This window comes from Erythrolamprus reginae, chromosome 3 (assembly GCF_031021105.1).
Source record: "Erythrolamprus reginae isolate rEryReg1 chromosome 3, rEryReg1.hap1, whole genome shotgun sequence".
In the NCBI taxonomy this organism is placed as follows: domain Eukaryota; kingdom Metazoa; phylum Chordata; class Lepidosauria; order Squamata; family Dipsadidae; genus Erythrolamprus; species Erythrolamprus reginae.
The window spans coordinates 233,385,748-233,410,061 of NC_091952.1; the positions used below are offsets into that span (position 1 = coordinate 233,385,748).

At 38.9% G+C, this 24,314-nt stretch overlaps 1 protein-coding gene across 1 annotated transcript in view; it reads right to left on the minus strand.

Annotated features, from left to right (window-relative positions):
* EIF3E (eukaryotic translation initiation factor 3 subunit E) overlaps positions 1 to 5,986 on the minus strand; it is a 28,474-nt gene extending 22,488 nt beyond the window's left edge. Inside the window, exons 1-3 of the mRNA XM_070748216.1 lie at positions 5,734 to 5,986; positions 2,408 to 2,522; positions 769 to 886 (exon numbers count right to left, since the gene is read on the minus strand). Coding sequence (XP_070604317.1) covers positions 769 to 886; positions 2,408 to 2,522; positions 5,734 to 5,823 — 323 coding nt within the window. The 5' untranslated portion in view covers positions 5,824 to 5,986. The remainder of the gene's footprint in view (positions 1 to 768; positions 887 to 2,407; positions 2,523 to 5,733) is intronic.
* Between the last annotated feature and the right edge of the window lie 18,328 nt (positions 5,987 to 24,314).

Here is a 24,314-nt window from a genome sequence, read left to right on the forward strand (position 1 = left end):
TATGATAAACTGACCGGCAACAAACCACAATTAATATTTTGACAGTATGTAATCAAGTTGGATTTGAAAGTAATGCACATGGAATAGGAAAAGGTCAATCCAATTTTCAACTTCTTCTGGCTTTGTTCTGAACGAAAAATAATACGCTTGCTATGGAGAAACAGCACAATGGGAACCTTTCCATTTAGTCCTTTCCCTCTTATTATTTTCCTGAAAGAATATTTAACATTTTATGTGGCATTCATTTTTGCTACTTCCACTTAAGGGAGAATAGAAACATACAAGCTTATAGTTTCATTGCTTGTGTGTCTTTAAATCAATCCCATAATTTAAATAAAATCTGCTAAGAATTATTTCCTATTTTATTTCTAACCAGAAATGTTTTAGGGATTTCATTTTTAGTTCTCCTTTATTGCTCTATAAATAATTCAAGGTAGCACAAAAGCCTAGTTCTCCTTGTTCCTCCTCTATTTCTCTACAATAAGCAAATTGTCAGATGGGTTGGGCTGACAGACAAACTGACCCAGAGTCAATCAGTCAGCTTTAATGCCTAAGGCAGAACTGGAACACAGTTTTCTTATTTCTGGGCCGGAATCCTAACCACTATGCCAAGCTAGCTGTCTAAAGCTTTAAGCATATTTACTAAGAAGTCTTGCTCACTTAAGTGCAATTCACTTTGCTTACCCACAGAAAAAAAGCTTTAACTGAAGGAAAGCAATACATTTCATGATCTGTATAACAAAAGAAAACAATATGTAGAAATACTACCTGGTGGATTGCATTTGAAGTGTGGTTTCTTTGTCTTCAAACATCTTCACAATAGGATCCATTTCTTCCTGAAGCAATTGTAGCTGTGCAACTACTGTGTTTCTCTTCTCGCGTAAAGCTGAATGAAAAACAGTGAGTGATCTATACTCAGAAATTTATTGTAAATACATATATAATACTATGTAGCAATAACAATAGCACTTAAGACTTATCTACCACTTCACAGTGCTTTACAGCCTTCTCTAAGCGGTTTACAGAGTCAACATGTTGCCCCCAACAATCTGGGTCCTCATTTTACCCATATCAGGATAGAAGGCTGAGTCAACCTTGAACCTTGTTAGATTCAAACTGCCAAATTGCAGGCAGTAGAAGTAGCCTGCAGTACTGCACTCTAACTACTATACCATCTCATGTATTCATCATTTGCAACTAGAGTGGTACCTCTACTTAAGAACTTAATTAGTTCCGTGACCAGGTTCTTAAGTAGAAGCAATTTCTCCCATAGGAATCAATGTAAAAGCAAATAATATGTGCAAACCCATTAGGAAAGAAATAAAAATTTGGAATTTGGGTGGGAGGAGGAGGAAGAAGAAGAGGAGAGTTGCTGCCAAAAGAAGGTGGTGAGGTGAGGTGAATTTAAAAAAAATCCAAAATTTTAAGACTTAAAAAAAAAGAGGGACTCTGAGGCGGTGAGGAGGAGCACACGCCTCCCGTACACCCGGCTCGAGGCTGCCTCCCAGATACTGCTGATACACTGGTTGCTGCTGCTGCTACCTGCTGCCTCTTCCTTCCTATGCTGAAGGGCTCCCCTCTCCTCTCGCTACCTTTGTAGCCAGCGCTTTTCCTTCGCTGTGTTGACTGCTCGGCTGCCCACCGCAAAGGGAGAAAGGAAAATGCTTTGTTCACTCTGGACTGCCAAAGCCTCCTTAAGTTGTTAGTCGCCCCGAGTCTGCGAAGAGGGGCGGCATACAAATCAAATCAAATCAAATCAAATCAAATCAAAATAAATAAATAAATAAATAAATAAATAAATAAATAAGTGCCACCAAAAGGCTCCTCTGGCAGCCCAGATGGCTGGGATTAAAGGGGGAAGGGCAAAAAACTGACCAGGCCTTCGTGCCGCTCTCAAATTTACTGGGAAATCTTGAACACCCAGTTCTTATTTAGAAAAGTTCTTAAGTAGAGGTACCACTGTACTTTAATTAGACATAATGCTGTGTAATGTATAAATTTTATAAGTATAGGTGTAAGTTACCATGTAACATCATTGTTGGTAAAATGTAATAACTTTTTTCAAGAAAAAAAAGAATTATTATTGAATTTCTTTTTGAAGGACACCACAATTTGAAAATTTTGCTTGTTAACTATGAATTATCACAATCTGAGACACTGAGACAAAAGTTTTTTAAAAAAGTTCTTCTAGCATTAGCAGAAACTGGTTGTGATAAATCAAGTTTTACTTGTACCCAACTAGAGGTATACAGAGATTATGGAAATGCAGATGAACATATAAATAATAAAATTTATATAATGTAACATCTATAGAATATTTGTTCTACACCTCTTAATTTGAACTTGCTATAAGATTTTATTGCTTTTAATTGTGATGACAGATTTTGTTTAAAACCAAATTGCATACCTTGTGGAATATCATCAGAATAAAGATTTCTGTAGACATCCATAGCAAAGTCCACCATATTGGTGTCATCGAGAAGATCCAGTTTTCCTTGTAGTAGTTCCTTTTCATTGTATATCTGGAAAAATAATACGTGTGAAAGAATTTCTATGCTTTCTTTTAATTTCAAGTTTATTTAAGCACATCATTCTTTTGCTTTTTTAACCTTTTGTCCAAGGAGTATCACATTCAGCTAGGTAAACAGTTTATGAATAGTTATTTAGATACCTTGAATGGTATGTTCTACAAGTTTAAAGACTTGAGAAATCAGGAATCACTAAGAGCAGACAAAAATACATTAATTTACCACTGTCTAGTCAGTTTTCTTTATTTAATTTTTAGCATGTTTCCACAATAATAAGACTGCCCCACTTCATCATGCTTGTCATCTTTTATCTTTTTAAAACTGATTTTGTTGTACATTTTTTTTGAGTTATATAATTTTAATTATTACCATTTCATATGTTATCTAACAACATAGGATATAAGTTGTATCCAAAAATAAATGCTAATCATATTTTGGTGGACAAAGTTAGGGAATATTACAATTTATTAGTATATATCTTTCTTATATTAGCTCTCAGGCTAGAGAAAGAAAGCTGTCATGATCTCACACTAGAAATTCACAACTCCAGGGGAAGAGGCTAATTCATTATATAGTCCTTTGGTTAAGTAAGGCCTAAAACCTGTAAGCATTATAGGAAAACCTATTTTGCAGTGATTCACAAGTAATCCCATACATAGCCGCCCCGAGTTATTGGAGAAGGGCGGCATACAAATCTAATAAATTACTATTATTATTATTTTAGTTCTGATTCTAAACACATTGTTATACTGTATTTCTGTCTTTGCATTAAATTTACACATTGATGTATTAATACAAAAAAGCAGCTAACAGCATATTCTATTAACAATAAAATAACATATTTTCAGTTTAATATAAATAATTCAGAATGGAATGTGCATTAGATTTATTTAAGTGACATATTACATGAAACTGGATGGAAATTCAACAACTTTACTGTGATTGGTAGTCTGATGGTTTTAGTGTTCTAAGATTTACTGTATAGCTATCACCGTACTGTAATAATTGCAAATCCAGTATAAGAATGAATTGGAAAACAAAAATAATAGGATGGCAGCCTATACGTCACTGCAATATAACAGTTCTACTTCTCCCAAAATGTGTATGCTTGAGCAAAAACACAGCACCTGACCTTAATTTTTTAAAGCCATGTCTTTTCCTGTGATCATGAAACAGATCCTTTAAAGAGTTGAAGACATTTTGTTAGATTTTATATCACATTTATTACTATATAAAGTGGCAAACATACATAATATTCCTTCCTCCTCCTATTTTCCTTACAAAAACAATCATGTGAAGTACATTGGGCTGAGAGTGACTCGCCCAAGGTTACCCAGCTGGCTTTCATGCTTAAAGTGGGACTAGAACTCATGGTATCTTGGTTTCTAACATGGATAGTGGTTAAGTGCTTTAACTGCTAGACCAAACAGTTTTTATCGATACTCCAAAGTATCTTTTGGAAGTATATCCAAAACGCTGATGCTTTGATCTGGCATTATCTAAGGATTCAAACTGAAAATTTTCCTATTCATTGAAACTATTTCTTAACCCACTAGTCTAGCGTGCCAGCTACAATACTGTTACAGAATAACACAGAATAACATGGTTGGAAGGGGCCCTGGAGGTCTTCTAGTCCAACCCCCGGCTTGAGCAGGACTATTTCAAACAAGTGACTGCCCGGTCTCTTCTTAAAAGCTTCCAGTAAAAAAATATTTAATTGTTCTCATAGTTAGGACATTCTCCTTAGTTCTAGACTGATTATCTGTCAAAATCCAGTGGAAACTATACAGCTGAAAAAATAAAGGGAACACTCAAATAACATAACCTAGATCTGAATGAATGAAATATTCTCATTGAATACTTTGTTCTGTACAAAACTGAATGTGCACAAAAGTATGTGAAATTGATTGTCAATCAATGTTGCTTCCCAAGTGGTCAGTTTGATTTCACAGAAGTTTGATTTACTTGGAGTTATATTGTGTTTTTTAAGTGTTCCCTTTATTTTTTTGAGCAGTATGTATAAAAGTTAATTTACAAAAGGCACATTAGAAACAATATTTAATATACTCAACTTCCAAGAAGTTCAGATTGTGGTATGTATGTGTGTGTGTGTGTGTGTATTTATTTTATTTTTAATTTAATTTAATTTAACTAATTTAATTTAAGTTATTTAATTTAATTTAATTCTACATCTATGCCGCCCAATCCCGAAGGACTCACCGCGGCTATTATTAAAAACTAGTATTGCAATAAATTTGGCTAGGCTTGTTCCAACAAAAAAAAAATCTTATCTCACCTAAAATTAGTGTTACAGCACAGCCATTATAAATACCCTCAGAATCACGTTTAAGGCATATGACCCAGAGAACTCTTCTGCACTATGAGATTCTTTACTATTTACGTAAAATAGAAATTTATCCTTATATTCTTGTAGGCCACCTTAAGTCACAGGTAGCAGTATAAATTTTCTAAATAAATAAATTTGGAACGCATGACTTTTTTCTTCCATATTACATAGAAGATGATCTCAAGTCGGGTCCTTTTCTAACATTTTCAAAAGCCTCACTTTCCATTATTTACCACAATGGTATTTACCACTTTCCATCTATTTACCATAGATCTGGGATTCCAAGCTGAAAAGAAACCTCTGAATCGATAACAGGTATTATTGCACTGGTTTCCTTGACACCTGGACAAGCATATCGATTGGAAGGGGAAGGGAAATAGCTGCCTTTCACCCTCACGGGTTTGGGATTTCGTGGTGGTCTCCTATGCCAGGGGTAGGCAAAGGTGGCTCTTCTATGACTTGTGGACTTCAACTCCCAGAATTCCTGACCAGTCATGCTAGCTCAGGAATTCTGGGAGTTGGAATCCACATGTCATAAAAAAGCCAACTTTCCCTATCCGTCCTACCTATCCTAATACAGGCAATTGCATGACGTCCTAAAAATGCGCCCAGTCGACTCTTTAGAACAAGCCCAAGTATTATATCTTACAAACGTGGCTTGAGAAAAGTCACAGCTTAAGAGGGTGGGGGTGTTCCGTCACTCGCGAATCCTCGGCTATCGCGCCACCCATAGAGCAACTGGCCTTACAGAGAGAGCAGCCCCAGGGTCCCTCGGACCTGGCCGCTTTCCACGAGGCTCCCGGGGAGATTTCGCCCCGAATCCCAGACGTTTGTGGACCGGAGAGTCGCCTCACTCACCCCTTTCACGGAGAGGAACTCGAGGAGCGGAAAGACCAGGTGCCGGTCCAAGAAATGCGCGATCCGGTTAGTCAGATCGTATTCCGCCATCTTGGACAGGCGGCTGAGGAAAAGGCGGGTCCAACGCACGCCGCCGACAGCACGCCTAACCTTCAGCGCGCATGCGTTTGAAGGCGGGACCGCCTAATTTCTCTAACCGGATGGTTTCAGCCGGGCGGTTCTTCAGCGTTCGGCACAAGTTACGCATGCGCGTAGGGCACCCTTTTACGTCATCCTCAGTTGAAAACGTCGGCGCTAAGAGCGGAGTGTAGGCGTTTGGATTGTAATCGCTCTACGCTTTTCAAAGCGTTGGCTTGGTAGATGATGCGGCTGGGTTTGATTCCTGGAAGTCTCTCAGCCTAGACAATTCGTATCCTGGAGTATAGGGCAGGGTTTCTCAACCCTACAACTTTAAGACGAACGGACTTCAACTCCCAGAATTTCCACATCTAGGTTACCGGTTGAGGGAATTCTGGGAATTGAAGTCCTCCTATCTTAAAAGGTGCTGCGGTTGACAACATTGGTATTTGGCGTGTGCTGAGGATATGTTTACCTGAACCCTAGTTTATTATTCGACAATGGTCCACGAATTAATCTCAGAAATGCACAATAGAAGGATATTTTAATTTAATTTATTTGACTTCTGTGCCTCCCAATCCCAATGGGACTCAAGGCGGCTTACAGAGGAGTTTAAGATGTGCTCCTTAAGGACATGGATATGATACTTCCCATAACTTTTAACCTTGTTCAGCAGTTACATTAAGCTTCTATTTCATTTATTGCTTTGTGATGCTGCTTCAGAGAGATATTCTAGGAGTGGCTGTTGAAACCAAACAGCCCTGCAAAACTAGATGTCTCTTGTCCATCCCAAATTTAAAAATAGAGTAATTTGAAAGAGAATTCCCTCACCTCATAATCAATGTGTACTTCATTGGAAAAGAAGCAGATGGAGAGGAGCAATATAGTTACATTTGTACAGAATACAGTACTTAGTCATGGCTAAATAAATGTTGTTTTATTTATTTATTTATTTATTTATTCAATTTTTATGCCGCCCTTCTCCTTAGACTCTGGGCAGCTTACAACATGTTAGCAATAGCACTTTTTAACAGAGCCAGCCTATTGCCCCCACAATCCAGGTCCTCATTTTACCCACCTCGGAAGGATGGAAGGCTGAATCAACCTTGAGCCAGTGATGAGATTTGAACCGCTGACCTTCAGATCTACAGTCAGCTTCAGTGGCCTGCAGTACAGCACTCTACCTGCTGCACCACCACAGTTCTATTAACCCAATTTTCTGGGTTTACATGCTATATTGTAGCATTCAGCGGAGAGGGGCGGCATACAAATCTAAATAATAAATAATAAAATAAATAAATTAGCTAATTACAGGGCTAAATTTACCATATGATCACATTAGTTTCTGGCCTTTATTGCTTGCTGTGTTTCCACATATCATAAACTAAAAATAATCAGCATTTCCAAATACTGTATATGCTACTTGATTATTGTGTTTTATGAAACAAAAATTGAATAAACCATGATTTAGTTAATTGTAGTTAAATGTGTTGTATGAACACATCATCTGGTGTCTTAAAATTTGATGCAGCCTCAGATCATGTTTAATTATTTTTTTTAGAATAGAATAGAATTTTATTGGCCAAGGATGATTGGACACACAAGGAATTTGTCTTGGTGCATACACTCTCAATGTACATAAAAGAAAAGTTATGTTCGTCAAGAATCATAAGGTACAACACTTAATGGTAGTCCTGGTGCAAATAAGCAATCAATCATATTAGGAAGCAGTCAATAAGAGCCGGGCTGGCACAGCAGGTAAAGTGCTGTAATGCAGGCCACTGAAGCTGACTGTAGATCTGTAGGTCAGCGGTTCAAATCTCATCACCGGCTCAAGGTTGACTCTGCCTTCCATCCTTCCGATGTGGGTAAAATGAGGACCCGGATTGTGGGGGCAATATGCTGGCTCTGTTAAAAAAGTGCTATTGCTAACATGTTGTAAGCCACCCCGAGTCTAAGGAGAAGGATAGCATAAAAATCAAATAAATAAATAAATATAAATTGTAAGGATACAAGCAACAAAGTTACAGCCATACAATCGTTCTCCATGTACAAAGAGAAAGGCATTGTCATAGATTTTATGTTAGCCAAATTGCAGGACTGGTTTTTAAAGGTAAGGGTCAAGTTTATAATACTTGACGAAAACTATAACTTTTAAAAATATCTTATTACATATGACATCATTCATAAAATTTGTCTATACAGTGTTCCCTCGATTTTTGCGGGGGATGCGTTCTGAGACCGCCCGCGAAAGTCAAATTTCCGCGAAGTAGAGATGCGGAAATTACAATTTCTCATTCCCTTAGCAACCATTTAGATTATTATTCACCATGTTTATTTATTAAAGTTTATTTTTAAAAATGTTTTTTAAAGGCAGATGAAAGTTTGGCAATGACATATGACGTCATTGGGCGGGAAAACCTGTGGTATAGGGGGAAAAAACGCGAAGTATTTTTTAATTAATATTTTTGAGAAACTGTGGTATAGACGTTTCGCGAAGTTCAAACCCGCGAAAATCGAGGGAACACTGTACTGTAATGCTTGCAGGTTATGTTCACTATATATCAAGGGTCCATCCCATGGTGTGCTTAGATCTGACCCGCAGGGTCGCTCTGGAAAGAGATCAAACACAACCCTGATGGGTCCGTCAATGAAATCAAGTTTAATACCTCTGCTATACAGTATATGGTTATTCAGAAGTGGGCCCAATCAAATTCATTGTGGCTTATTCTCCAAGCAGATTGCAATTTTAGGGAAGTACTGTTCTTTCTTTTCTTTCTTTTTATTTTTTTTTAAATTGGAAAGTGTCAAACATCCACAATATCTTTGGCGCCTCGGGATTAGTGGTCTTACTGAGAAAAGAAATAATTAAAGTCTCCATGGCTGGAGGAATTCTCTCTGGGAAATGGTTCTGCTCAAGGCTTTTCCCAGACTCAGCAAGATTTCTTTCTGAATGGGCTTGGAGGACTCTAAAAGCTTAAATCCATGACCTCCATTGGCTTCTAACAATAGAGAAGTCTGTCTATGGAATTTGAAAGTACCCTGTGTGTTTATTATTGCAGAATATTTTCATTATGCAAACTGCCACTGAAGTGGACTTTTAATTTCTAGGAGACAAAAGTCCTTGTGTCTGTTTTGGGGAAATATATAAAAATGGCTTGAAAAGAATGAACAAAGCCATTCAAGGCATGGCTTTTGAGTTTAATGCGTACTTAACAAAAAGAATAATTTATAAGGGGGTGATTTGATTTTTTGTATTTTTTTAACACCTGGGTTTTACATTAGCAGCAAGAATGATTTTTTTTTTGGAGAGCTGTTCCAGACTGAAAATAGCCCTCCAGCAATTCCATATTATCAGCCTTAAAGACAAAGTGACCTAAAATTCAGTGGATACATTCTGAAGCAATGTAGTTTTTGTGCAAATAAATGGAAGAAATTATTAGCAGAATACTCAAGCCAAGTTGTATATAGTTTTTTTCCTCCTTGAGAGGCGATTTGGAGTTTCTTCCATGGAAAATGATGTAGGAAAAAATATACCTTTGGAAGTTTGCCATCTCTCTAAGTTTTCCAAGACCTTGCTGAACAAAATAGTTGACTCCTGCTGGGTCCCACATAAAGCCATATTGAGATCAAGGCATGTATACATCTATGGGAATCATATTTAAAAGCAATGAGGAAATAATGAAACCAGAAAAGACAATCTAATAAAGAACTTAGAAGTCAGTGGTTATCAGATAAAATTAAATATGACACAATAATGTCCAGTTTGAATACCATACTTTAAAAAACATTTGGGAAAGAGAGCTGTCTATTTGCAGAATTCATAGTGATCCTGAAAATCCTCCCAACTAAATCCTTGACATGAGCTCAGTTGCTGGTGAAATATTTTTCATGGAGGATTAAATCCTCCTCTAAAACCTATCATGGTTTTAAATCTTAGAAATTTTAAGTTCACATAAAAGATCTTAGCTTGGACACGACATAAAAATTAAGATAAATAAAGCAGGTGGGCCTTAAGAAAATATTATTTTTATTTTGGGCACATCCATTTTTTTGGCATTAATCCATCTTCCTTGTATTTGCTATGAGATTCATGTGTGGCCCTTGTCCTAACCAGGATAACTACCACAAGCTTACTACACTTTGCCAGGAGCAACATGGGCTGGTGTGGCCGAAATCAGCAGGAACATATTGGCAAGAATGCAGGCTGGAGAATTAGCTAAACTTCTTGAATCCCAGCTCACATATTTATTTTTGTGTAGCTTTAAGATGTTCATGAAGGTGGCCTTGAATTATTTGAATTGCTTCTATTGAAAGAAATGGTCTCAGATTGCTCACTTTCTGCCAGTAGTTTATGTATTGTAAGACTGAGCTGAGTAGATGGACAGGAAAAACTAACCCCTTTCGGTTTTTTGTATCAACTTATTAAGTACATTTCTTAAGAGGTGGAGTCTTATCAGATGGCGCTTCAGATCTAGATCTTTGGTAAATCTTTTCCTCTACCACAGTGGTTTTCAACCTTTCTAATGCTGTGAACCCTTAATACACTTCCTCATGTTGTGGTGACCCCCAACCATAAGTCTAGCGCCAATTCTTCCAACAGAGCTTTAAGCTGATTGACAGGAAGGTCAGAGGGACACCCCCACTGTAAACGTCTGATTAGTCGAATTGTAAAAATATGTTCAAAGGTGCCAGAATAGAAGCGTTAGTTTGTTTATTTATTTGCTTGCTTGCTCGCTTGCTCGTTCGTTCGTTCGTTCGTTCAATTTTTATGCTGCCCTTCTCCTTAGACTCAGGGCGGCTTACAACATGTTAGCAATAACACTTTTTTAACAGAGCCAGCCTATTGCCCCCACAATTCGGGTCCTCATTTTACCCACCTCAGAAGGATGGAAGGCTGAGTCAACCTTGAGCCGGTGATGAGATTTGAACCGCTGACCTACAGATCTACAGTCAGCTTCAGTGGCCTGCAGTACAGCACTCTACCTGCTGCGCCACTCTGGCTCTTTTAGTTCCTAACACCATGGCAAATTTGTCTTTTCCCATGGTCTTAGGTGACTCCTGTGAAATGGTCATTCGACCCCCCAGGTGGAGAAACACTGCTTTACCATGAACACCAACTAGTAGTCAGAAGACATGATTAAAGCTTTTTAATTTTGCAACAAATGGACAGACTTAACCACAGTTTCAACTGGGAAACCATGACCATTTTTGACCAAGTGCAAAAATCATAGAGAATTCCTGGAAGCATAGCACTCTGACCATCAGCCATCATATAGGCACATAGGCATAAACAACATCTAAAATATCAATTAAAGGATAATAAACAAGTCCAAAAGGGGAAAAAGGACCAAAATACCTCCCTGTTAACAATCAACAGCCGAATGAGCAGAGATTAATACCAAGATTAACATCAGGCCAACAATCAAGAAGTAGGCAATACCCCAACCAAAGAACTGCTGAAAAAGCTAACAGCACACAGCCCAACCAACTTCCAAGAATACACCTACCAACACTGACAGGGCAAGCCACTAGAATATAAATGGAGAGCAAACGCTACTCCCTACTAGCACTGATGATGTTACCTAGTAGTACAGAAATTTTGGAAAGAAGTGCAAGATGAAACGAACAGAATGTTAAATATTAACTTGACAATCACAAAAGAAATGGCAGTACTAGTAAAAAAAGGGAGATTTAAGAGAATTTAGAGATATAAAAGTAGCAGCATTGGAAAGAGCTCAAGCAGTAATTGTATTGGGTTGGAAAGAAGCAGCAAAATGGACGATACAGAATTGGTATCGGTACATGGTGGACCACATTCACTTTGAAATTATGGAGGTAAGGATGAATATGTACAATGAAAATAAATTGAAGAAACTGACGGATCGATGGGACATGGTGAGAGGTTATATGACAAGTAGTATTTGTGATCTAGCCATAAAGAATAAATTAGAATCACTCTTTGATATGTAAATAAAATGCAGATCCAGGCTTAGAAGAATGTTAAAGATGTTTGTACAGACCCTCCAATTGGTGGTGGGGTATGTATGTTGTTAGGTGGTGGGTGCACCTCCACAGGGCACTGTTTTATGTTGTATGATGTGCAGTCTGTGTGTGTAACATTTAAAAAAACAATAATTTTTTTTTAAAGATGTTACCTAGTCTGAAAAATGAAACGTCTCCAAGAAGGTAACCCAGAAGAGCACCAAAGACCCTTCTGTTAACATTCTCCATAAAGAGGATATAATTTTGGTTTGAAGAAATGGAAGGAAGGGGAGGCAGATCTGTTTATAAGTGAAAACAGTAAAGTTCTGGCAAGTTTTCCAAACTAATAGCATGATGGGATGCTACCTGGAGAACTGACCAATGGATTGATGTGCGGGAATATTTGAGCTAAGTGTCTTAACTTGTACTGATGTAATTAAATTCTGTCTTGAGAAAATCTACTTTTAAAGGTCACAGATAAATTTTGAAAATACATATCTGCGGAACGGTTTGCAAAGAAACCAAGCATGGATAAGCAATTCTTGCCTCATGGGGGGTTCAGACAACCACAACTTTTTTAACCAGAAAGTTGAGGATTGTATTCATGTCCCCCATCTGTGCATTTAACTCTCGTAATAGTATGCTAAGAGTAACCCACTATCCTCAGATCACCTCTACGAGCATCATGATTTCCAAGAACCAAAAGTTAAATTCCCGTCATCCAAATCCAGCACTTTAATCACAAGCCACAAAGGATATGCACACTCACACAGACACTTGAGGGGGGGAATCAAATCACCTTAAGTATAGTGCTTGTAGACAACATAATTTAATTTTACTTAATGCTTGAGCAAAGTTGGCTCGTTTCCACAAATTCATGCCAATTGTCAGGGCATTCAGGAACATAAAAATATTACCCAAAGAACAACGTTGCCAGCTCAGAAAGCTCTTTACATCTTGCTGCAGTGGCAACAAATTTTTGGAGTCCAGGATTCTTTGCCAAAGCAATGTTCTCTTAATACACATCATGTTTGGGGCTACATTTCTTCCTTTCTTGAAAAGGAAACCCGGGACCATGTTTTCAGGGTTTTGATAGTTGTAGTGCGTTTGTGTGTGCACGTGAATAACGAGAGATAAGGCTGTTTTTTAAAAAATACTTTGAGAACTGCAATATACCCAAGAGTAATTATTCATTCCGGGTAATTATTTTGAAGAATCCAACATTTAAGAAAAATAAAAGCATATTGATAACCTGCTAATATGGTCCTGGTCAAACACAAGAGCACGCAACAGATTCAAACTTAATATTAACTGCTCCAAACTTGACTGTAAAAAATATGACTTCAGCAACCGAGTTGTCGAAGCGTGGAACTCATTACCTGACTCAGTAGTGTCAACCCCAACTCCTTAGAGGTCAGTACGGGGCGTGCATAAGTGCACCAGTGTGCCTTCTGTCCCCTTTCCAATTGTCTCTCCTTATCTCATTTATCTTTTCTTCCTTTCACATTTGTTCACCTATACTTTTATATCTTTTCTTCTATTCGTTTCTTTAGTTATATTACTACATATCTATTCTCTTCAATGTGTACTATGTATTGGAATAAATAAATACATACCTACATACATACATACATCTTGAACAGGTAATCTTCTACTTAAAATCATTCATTTAGTGACCATTCAGACATTAGACAACTGTCATGTTTTTATGATGGTTGCAGTGTCTTGGTTCATGTCAAGCTCCCAGCTCGTTCGTGCCTGTCGGTCATCGGAGAGCCGGTTGTGAAGGCGGGGTGAGACTCCGCCCACCCGCTCGAACACCACTATTTGGGTTCTTTTACCCTCTGCACATGCACAGAATGCTTTGCGCATGTGCAGAGGGTAAAAGAACCCAAATGGCAGCATCCGGGCAGATGGATGGAGCCTCATGCTGCCTTCACAACCGGCTCTCCAAGGACTGACAGGCACGAACGAGCCGGGAGCATTTCACTCCTGGATCATGTAACCTACAAAAAGATATTGATAAAATTGAACGTGTCCAAAGACAGGATACGAAAATGGTGGAAGGTCTTAAGCATAAAACTTATCAGGAAAGACTTAATGAACTCTGTATAGTCTGGAGGACAGAAGGGAAAGGAGGGACATGGTCGAAACATTGAAATATGTTAAAGGCTTAAATAGAGTTCAGGAGGGAAGTGTTTTTAATAGGAAAGTGAACACAAGAACAAGGGGGCACAATCTGAGGTTAGTTGAGGGAAAGATCAGAAGCAACGTGAGAAAATATTATTTTACTGAAAGAGTTATAGATGCTTGGAACAAACTTCCAGCAGACATGGTTGGTAAATCCACAGTAACTGAATTTAAACATGCCTGGGATAAACATATATCCATTCTAAGATAAAATGCAGGAAATAGTATGAGGTCTTTTTCTGCCGTCAATCTTCTATGTTTCTATGTATCAGTTTTGAAGTTACAACAGCACTGAAAAAAGTTGCTTATGACCGTTTTTCACACCATTGCAGCATCCTCACGGTCACATGATCAAAATACAAATGCTTGGAACCTGGTTCATATTTATGACGGCTGGAACATAAAATGCAGGAAATAGTATAAGGGCAGTCTAGATCAACCATGAGGTCTTTTTCTGCCATCAATCTTCTATGTTTCTATGTAATATTTTGCAAGTAAAAATGCTCATCTTTACTGAGAAGTCAGATATAGCAATAGCAAAGGAGTGGATTTCCTTTGACGAGGCATGTCGGTTTAATCCTATCATATCCGCAGAGGGCATTCCATGGTTGCTGGTTTAACCTTTGCTCTTAGAAGAGCTGAATAAGCAAGTAACCTTTACCCTAGATATATAGAGAGCATAATTTTTAGACTTAACTAATACAGAATAATGAGACGCTTTATTAGCATGATAGGTTTGCCATATCATTGTAATTGGCAATGGCCTACAAGACTTATGATCTTTGCTGCTTTTCTCTAGTTTCTTTCTAGAGCAGGGGTGAATTCGTCATGCACTGGCCTCACCCACCCTCAGTTTAACAAAGGCGGGGGGGGGGGGGAGATTGTGATATGTTAAGTTGCCAAGATTGGAGACGGGATTGACACTTCTGGTCTAGAGTCTCAACATCTTTCTTTAAAAAAAAAAAAATATTTTTATTGATTTTCAAAAGGACAAAGACATACAACATTAAACATTTAAGGAGCTACCATTGCTCCGCTTGCCGTAGAAGTCTAACTAATACAGAAATACAAAAAAACCTAACTGTAGTCAGATCAAAACAGAAAAGCCACACATGTAAGTTACATTCTTGTTAAATTCAACTCTATATTTATAATATTAAATTTATTAATTAAATTTATTTATATTTTAGGATATTCTATACTTATACAAAAAGAAAAGGGAAAAATTCTTAGTAATACAAAAGAAAAAGAAATGAAAGAATATACACTTCTAAGTTAGTTATACTATTTACTATTTCATTCTATCTTATAGTTAATTGTTAATACCATTTTTAAAATTCCACCAGTCATATACTTCTCAACATCTTTCTTATATATGTGATCAAACCTGGATGCAGTAAACCAAGTGTGACCTTACCAAGGCCATATATAGGGGTACAAACACTTCATGTGATCTTGATTCTATATAGTATTTCTGTTAATGCAGCCTAGAATGCATTAGCTTTTTTGGTGGATGCAGCACACTGCTGGCATTTATGCATGTATGTGTGTTAATAGCTGGGTTATAAATCAATTTAAAAAGTGAAAGCAATGACACAATCGCTGAACAATAGTTTTCTGAAGGGTGATTGATTGATCATTCATTCATTTGTTCATTTCATAAAGATAACCATCTCACTTTTACTTAACTCTGGGTGGCCCTAAGCGTGATGCTGTAATAATATTCTAAAAATCTTATAAATTGCATAGTGAAAGTAATTTGTCGTTCGAATCCAACTGGCAAATCTGTGTAGGTCAGCACCGAACAATTTGTCAAACTGAAATCAATCAGCTGTTTCAGGTTTTATTTCCAAGATACAAGTCATTAACTTTTTTCCTGTTTTCTGTTTTTTAAGGAAAATGGCTTTTTCGTGGAACAGATGGAGGAAAGGGAACTAATTTGTCTGAAATTGTTTCAGTATTTGTTCTAATTCTGCTGGACTGGCTTTCGGAAAAGAAATTTGCTTTCAGTTTTGAGAGCTGTGTGCAAAACTCCAGAGCTGAGAACTGAATGGAGGGCCTTGCAGAGCGGTAGAAAGGAAGAATTTATTGGAGCTAAAGAAGTAAATCATCACCAGAAGGGGAAGATAGTGTGGTCAAGACAACCATTGTATTAACACCCTCCTTGCCTTTCGTAAGCTACTTAAAACCCACCTCTGCCGTCAAGCATGGGGGAATTGAGATCCTCTTTCCCCCTAGGCCTTTACAATTTTATGCATGGTATGTCTGTATGTATGTTTGGTTTTTATATTAATGGTTTTAATCGTTTTTAGTATTGGATTATTATTGTACACTGTTATTATTGCTGTTAGCCGCCCCTAGTCTACGGAGAGGGGCGGCATACAAATCCAATAAATAAATAAATAAAATTAGATTACCTCCAAGACCACCTTCTGTCACATGAATCCCAGCACCCAGTCAGGTCTCACAGAGTCGGCCTTCCTGTCAACCAGACAATGTCAGGTGGCGGGGCCTAGGGGAAGACCCTTCTCTGTAGGGCCCCCGGAATCAGCCTCTGGAATCAGCTCCCCCCAGAGATTCGCACTGCCCCCACCCTACTCGCTTTCCGTAAAAGGTTAAAGACCCATTTATGCCGCCGGGCTTGGGACCATTAGATCTTAGCCCCCTGATCAAAGAATACTTGATAAATGTAATGTAAAGCAGAATCTGGTTAGAAAAAAGAAAACTAATTTAAGATAGATTGGTCTGGAAATCATGAGTTCAGATACCCATTCAGCCACAAAGTTCATTTGATTGAAATCTCACTTGCAGTCATAATTGCCTTAAATCATTGTGTGTTGACTCCATCATGATTGGTTGAATTTATATGATATTCTCATCCATAAAAATAAAAAAAACCCAATGCATACCAAACCTACCTCAGAGGATTGTTTAAAGGACAAAGCTCCAGATGAAGTTAGACTACCATTTGTGTTTTCTTAAGCTTCTGGGGGAAAGATAAATTGCAGATTAATAATATTAATTAAAGCATCCATGGATGTTAAGCTGGCTGGAGGAACAGTAATTATAGAGGTCAAAATGCAAATGGGGGAAAAAAATTATAAATACAGGCAGAAATTAATGCAAAATTCATCCAGCAAAAACTAAAGACCAAATTCATCAGGAAGCTCCTAGTATCTTGGCAGTTAAGGGCATTCAGTAACTTTATTAGACATTCCTATATATTTACTAGGCTTCTTAATATCTCTATAACTGATAGTGTCATCATGATTTATTGATTGAGTTCACACAACAGTGGCTTATAAACCACAGTGGTAGAATTCATGCAGCATACTAAGCTCTAAATTTGGTTTGATTGGCTTAATATGAATCGCTATCCATTCATAGACTCACACATCATACTAAGCCATGTTATGTTGAATAAATTGGAATTGGCTGGAAAATACACCGTTTTAGTCATGACTTACAAACTAGAATAGCTGGATTCGCGCAACTAATCCATAAAGTATACTTTGGCTTCGAATAATGTGTCAGCCCTGCAAGTGGTATTTCAAATTCTTTCTTCTTATGCTGCTTTCCTTGTTATGTTGGATAAATAGCAACAGGAGATATACCTGCAGTCATAGCTACAACAGTAGCAATTCTTTCATATAAGAATTCAGAAGTTTTTGAATTTAAATAAATCCAATGTCTTACCTTGGCCTTTCCGGTATGATCAAGTATAAGGACGAAAGTCTGCCAAGTGTCCAGCTGATCTGTCTGCCACCCACTTAGAAATCTGGTGACCAGACTTCATTCTGGTTATTTTCACTCTCCTTGACTTTCTTTTTCCCCTAAACAATTTTGTTGGCAAATAACATGCTTGCAAGATTCCAGTGACAGATACGTAGGACAGGCAAACAATCTAGTCAGTTTCTATATTCTCAGCCATTAAATTATCAGGAATTTATTTTTGTTTAAAGAGACAGACTTACGATCACAATTGAGCCTGGAATTTCTATTGCTAAGCGAAACATTTGCTAAGTGAATTTTGCCCCATTTTACGACCTCTCTTGTCACAGTTGTTAAGTGAATCACCGCAGTTGTTAAGTGGTTGCTAAGGGAATGGTTTCCCCATTGACTTTGCTTATCAGACAGTTGCAAAAGGTAATCACATGATCTCGGGACACTGCAATACATATGAGTCAGTTGCCAAACAACTGAATTTTGACCACATGACCATGTGGATGCTGCAATGGTTGTAGGTGTAAAAAATGGTCATATGTCCTTTTTTTCAGTGGTATCTTTCAGGACGAGGATTACCTGTATGTGGTAATCTTATATAATAGCTCTGGATAACTTAAAAGGACACAATAAAATTCAGTGGTACCTCTACCTAAGAACGCCTCTACTTAAGAACATTTCTAGATAAGAACTAGGTGTTCAAGATTTTTTTGCCTCTTCTTAAGAACCATTTTCTGCTTAGGAAAAATTTTCCTAAGCCTGGAAAAATTTTCCAGGAAATTTGAGAGCGGCATGAAGGCCTTGGAGCAGTTAGACGGTAGAGACTGGGAGGCTCTTAAGAGGGCAGCCAGGAGGGGCGTGTCGGATCCCGACTCCCATTCCCTCTCACCCCATCCCCTCATATCTTGTGGCAGCTGCTTTGCAAAGCTGCCCTGGTCACACATTTTGGATAGTAAACAAAATTTTCTGTTCAGTATCCGAATTTTTGTTCGGATACCAAAGCAAATTTTTGCAGAAAATTTTGTTCGGTATCCGAAATGTACGAAAACCAAGGCATTCGAGACCCAAGGTACCACTGTATATGAGAGAGACTCATTACATGCAAGGCAAGAGAGTTCAAGCCGGGATATGTCATAATGGTGATGATTATGGGGAACAGCTCATGAAAACCCCAAATCCCCCATCTCAGAAAATTAGAATATTACTTGTGATCAATAAAGCAAGGGTTGTATGTAGAACAACATCGGACCTCTGAAAGATATAAGCATGCATATGTACTCAGTACTTAGTTTGGGTCTCTTTACTGCCTCAATGCAACATGGAATGGAAGCTATCAGCCTGTGGCACTGCTGAGGTGTTATGGAAGACCAGGATGCTTCAATAGCAGCCTTCAGCTCTTCTGCCTTATTCGCTCTCATGTCTCTCATCTTTCTCTTGGCAATGCCCCGCAGATTCTCTATGGGGTTCAGGTCAGGCAAGTTTTCTGGCCAATTAAGCATTGTAATCCCACGGTCATTGAACCAGGTTTTAGTACTTTTGGCAGAGTGGGCAGGTGCTAAGTCCTGCTGGAAAATCGAAGTCAGCATCCCCATAAAGCTCATCTGTAGAAGGAAGCATGAAGTGTTCCAAAATCTCCTGGTAGACAGCTGTGTTGACCCTGGACTTAATAAGCACAGTGGACTGACACCAGCAGATGACATGGCTCCCCAAATCAACACAGACTGTGGAAACCATACTGGACTACAAGCGTCTTGCAGTGAGTGCCTCTCCATTCTTCCTGCATACTTTGGGTCCTTGGCTTCCAAACAAGATGCAAACGTTTCCACAGTCTATGTTGATTTGGGGAGCCATGTCATCTGCTGGTTTCGGTCCACTGTGCTTCATTAAGTGCAGGGTCAATGCAGCCATCCACTAGAAGATTTTGGAGCACTTCCTTCCACAGACGAGCTTTATGGGGATGCTGACTTCAATTTTCCATCAGGACTTGGCACCTGCCCACACTGCCAAAACCAAACCTGGTTCAATGACCATGGAATTACTGTGCTTGATTGGCCAGCAAACTCGCCTGACCTGAACTCCATAGAGAATCTATGCGGCACTGCCAAGAGAAAGATGAGAGACATGAGAAGAGTTAAAGGCTGCTATTGAAGCATCCTGGTCTTCCATAGCACCTCAGCCATGCCACAGGCTGATAGCTTCCATGCCATGCCTCATTGGGGCAGTAATTGCTGCAAGAACTGAGTATATATGCATGCTTATATTTTTCAGAGATCCAATATTATTCTAGCCACCCCAAGTCTGCGGAGAGGGGCGGCTTACAAATCTAATAAATAATAATAATAATAATAATAATAATAATAATAATAATAATAATAATATCATCATCATCTAGCATAGTGATCTTGTTTGCTGTGTTGTATTGACATAATAATAATATACAATGCTTGTTTTATTGAGCGCATGTAATATTCTAATTTTCTGAGATGAGGGATTTGGGGTTTTCATGAGCTGCACCCCATAATCATCACAATTATGACAAATCACGGCTTGCAGTATCTTGCCTTGCATGTAATGAGTCTCATATATTACAGCTCACCTTTTAAGTTGCATTACTGAAATAAATGAACTTTTGCATGATAATTTTTTCAAGTTTCACCTGTATGTCTGAGGTCCTTTATATCTTAAAGTTTGCCAGCCCTTCAACATACACAAACCATGGATATGTACATTACCTTTATTGTAGGATTACAGTAACACAATCTTGCAAATCTTAAAAGCACCTCTGCCCTTCTTTACATTTTGCTTGCTTGGATTTTTTTTTGGAGGGGGGAGTACTTTTGAGTCAGTGTTGAGTACCTGGGTGAATACCTGGACTACTCCCGATAATTTTGTTTTAAACTGATTTGCCCTGGCCTATTTTGCCCCCATCTTTGCCCTTTTGGCTGCCCTGCACCATAGTTTGTGAGATGGCAAGCAGCCCAATTAGCTCTGGGGTTAATTGCCACACTGTGGCCCAGAGGCTTCTTGGTTTGCCCTCAGTTCTGGGGCTGCGTGAAGCTCCAAGCTGCAATGCAGTGGGAATCTACAATCACTCTTGGAGGCCGCAGCTGGCCGACCCATTTTGGCAAAGCAGAAGGTATGAAATCACAGCTGTCTAGGGAAAACCACAGCCCGCAGCATGGCACAAAGCCCCAGCTGCCTTGGGAAACCACAGACATCCAAGCCTAGCCCAGCCCAGCCACAGCCACAACCCACTCCCAGGCACACTGTGTATGACTTGGGAAAGAAAGCCTTGTATGCCCAGCAGCTGTATCAAGAAGGGGCAGGCCTTGATCAACAATGGGAGCAAAAAGACAATGAATGTCAACTGCAGTTATAGTCCTTGACTTACAATAGTTAGTTTCGTATCTGTGCTTAGTTCTGGTGACCTCACCTACAAAAAGATATTGATAAAATTGAACAGGTCCGTAGACGGGCTACAAAAATGGTGAAAGGCCTTACGCATAAAACATATCAGGAAAGACTTAATGAACTCAATCTTTATAGTCTGGTGGACAAGAAGGGAAAGGGGGGACATGATTGAAACATTTAAATATGTTAAAGGGTTAAATAAGGTTTAGGAGAGAAGTGTTTTTAATAGGAAAGTGAACACAGGAAGAAGGGGCACAATCTGAGGTTAGTTGGGGGAAAGATTAGAAGTAACGTGAGAAAACATTCTTTTACTGAAAGAGTAGAAGATGTTTGGAACAAACTTCCAGCAGACGTGGTAGATAAATCCACAGTAACTGAATTTAAACATGCCTGGGATAAACATATATTCATCCTAAGAAATAGTATAAGGGCAGACTAGATGGACCATGAGGTCATTTTCTGCCGTCAGTCTTCTATGTTTCTATGTATCAGTTTTGAAGTTACAACAGCAATGAAAAAAGTGGCTTATGACCGTTTTTCACACTTATGACCATTGCAGCATCCTCATGGTCACGTGATCAAAATACAAATGCTTGGCAACTGGTTCATATTTATGATGGCTGGAACTCCTGAGCTCATGTGATTAGTTTTTGTGGCTTCCCGACAAGCAAACTCAATGGGGAATGAAGATTCACTTAACAACCATGTTACTAACTTAACAAATGCAACGATTCACTTAACAACTGTGAGAAAAATATCATGAAATGGGGCAAACTCACTTAACAAATGTTTTAATAAGCAACATAAATTTTGGGCTCCTAACTCAAAGGCTACTTGTAGTGTCCCAGGGACTGCAGAGCGCAGGGAACCAAACGATCACAGAGAGGGGAGGTAGGTGGGTAGAGGGAGTTAAACTGCCCCTGTGGTTGTAAGTGTGGGTTGGCTTGCCAAATGCACAGATTTTGATCATGTGACCACAGGAACACTACAGGGCCAATCATAAATCCAGCATAGCCATAACTTTGAATGTTATGTAAAATTTAAAATAGAGGAGGGGCTAGGGAAAGGTTGTGTGTGTGTGTGAAAAAAGAAAATCTTAAATTTGAAGTATATTAATAAAGAAACACAGATAAAAGAATAGATTAAAGAAGAGAGTGAGGAAAGAGGGGAGGAAGGGAAGTAGGTAAGAGGAGAAGGAGAAAGGGAGGGGAAGTAGGTTTAGAAAGAGATAAACGAAGGGAAGGGAAGAAGGAAGAAGGAAGCATATAAGACAAAGGAAGGGAGAATGTTAGAAAAAACAACAACCTTGAACTAACAAAGCAATAAAATAAATACAGTGGTACCTCTACCTAAGAATGCCTCTACTTACCAACTTTTCTAGATAAGAACCAGGTCTTCTCAAGAAGTATTTTCCACTTACAAACCCGAGCCTCTGAAATTGTAACTGGAAAAGGCAGGGAGAAGCCTCTGTGGGGCCTCTGTAGGAATCTCCTTGGAGGAAACAGGACCAGAAAAGGCGGGGAGAAGCCTCTGTGGGGCCTCTAGGAATCTCCTGGGAGGAAACAGAGCTGGAAAAGGTGGGGAGATACCTCTGTGGGGCCTCTCTAGGAATCTCCTGGGAGGAAACAGGGCCGGAAAAGGTGGGGAGAAGCCTCCATGAGGCCTCTATAGGAATCTCCAGGGAGGAAACAGGACCTCCGCCCTCCCTGTTGTTTCCCCAATCGCACACATTATTTGCTTTTACATTGATTCCTATGGGAAAAATTGCTTCTTCTTACAAACTTTTCTACTTAAGAACCTGGTCATGGAACAAATTAAGTTCGTAAGTAGAGGTACCACTGTATCCCATATATGTATAAAGATTTTGTAAAATAATGAAATGAGAAATGAGATGATAAATATGTGAAAATAAAATAAACAAAAATAAAATAAAATATGAGAATAAAAATAAAAATTAACTTTTTCAAAAAAACCCACCCTTTGAACGTTCATTAAGTGAGGATTACCTGTATATAAGTAAGCAACTCTATGTCTGCTGAATTTTCTATGGCAACACATTCCATTCTTCAAAAGCTTTGGCTTTTGAAGTTCATGATCCCAAATACTTGTAATGATATCCAATTCAATGATTAGATTAGATTAGATTAGATTTATTGGATTTATATGCCGCCCCTCTCCGCAAACTCGGGGCGGCTCACAACAAGGTAAAAACAATACATAATAACAAATCCAATACGCACCAATCCAATTACAATGTTAAGCTAAAAAATTCATAAAAGACAACCCCAGAATATTAAAAAAAACAAGCACACAATCAATCTAACACCAAAACAACATGGGCAAGGGGGAGATGTTTCAGTTCCCCCATGCTTGACGGCAGAGGTGGATTTTAAGGAGTTTGCGAAAGGCAAGGAGGGTGGGGGCAATCCTAATCTCAGGGGGAGCTGATTCCAGAGGGTCGGGGCCACCACAGAGAAGGCTCTTCCCCTGGGTCCCGCCAGACGACATTGTTTAGTCGACGGGACCCGGAGAAGACCCACTCTGTGGGACCGAACCGGTCGCTGGGATTCGTGCGGCAGAAGGCGGTCCCGGAGATAATCTGGTCCGGTGCCATGAAGGGCTTTATAGGTCATAACCAACACTTTGAATTGTGACCGGAAACTGATCGGCAACTAATGCAGACTGTGGAGTGTTGGAGTGATATGGGCATACTTAGAGAAGCCCATGATTGCTCCCTCCATAGTGTTAAGCATGTGACAGTTTGACAACTGAATAGATTATCTATGTTTATTTGCATCGTCGTTTTCATTTCCTTTTTTCAAATAAGTTGCTCTGATACACTTTCAGATGGATAGTTAGCCAGATCGAACGATTAGCGCAATCTCACCCTCCAGTGCCGAATGTTATTGTAATGCCATAGCAGAAATTTAAAATACACAAAAGTCAGAATATTTTAAAAATTATGACTCCCAGAGGGCCCGTAGCTCAGCCATGCAGTACATGTGTTGAATATTAAAGCAGTGGCTCACAACTTGTTTTTGTTGGAAAGTCCTTTGGGATAGAGTAGCAGGTGGGCCTCCTCCTCCTCTCTCCTTTTGAGTCTCTTCTGCAGTGAATTAAGGCAAACTGGGAGGCTCAAAAAGCGAAGAGCAGAT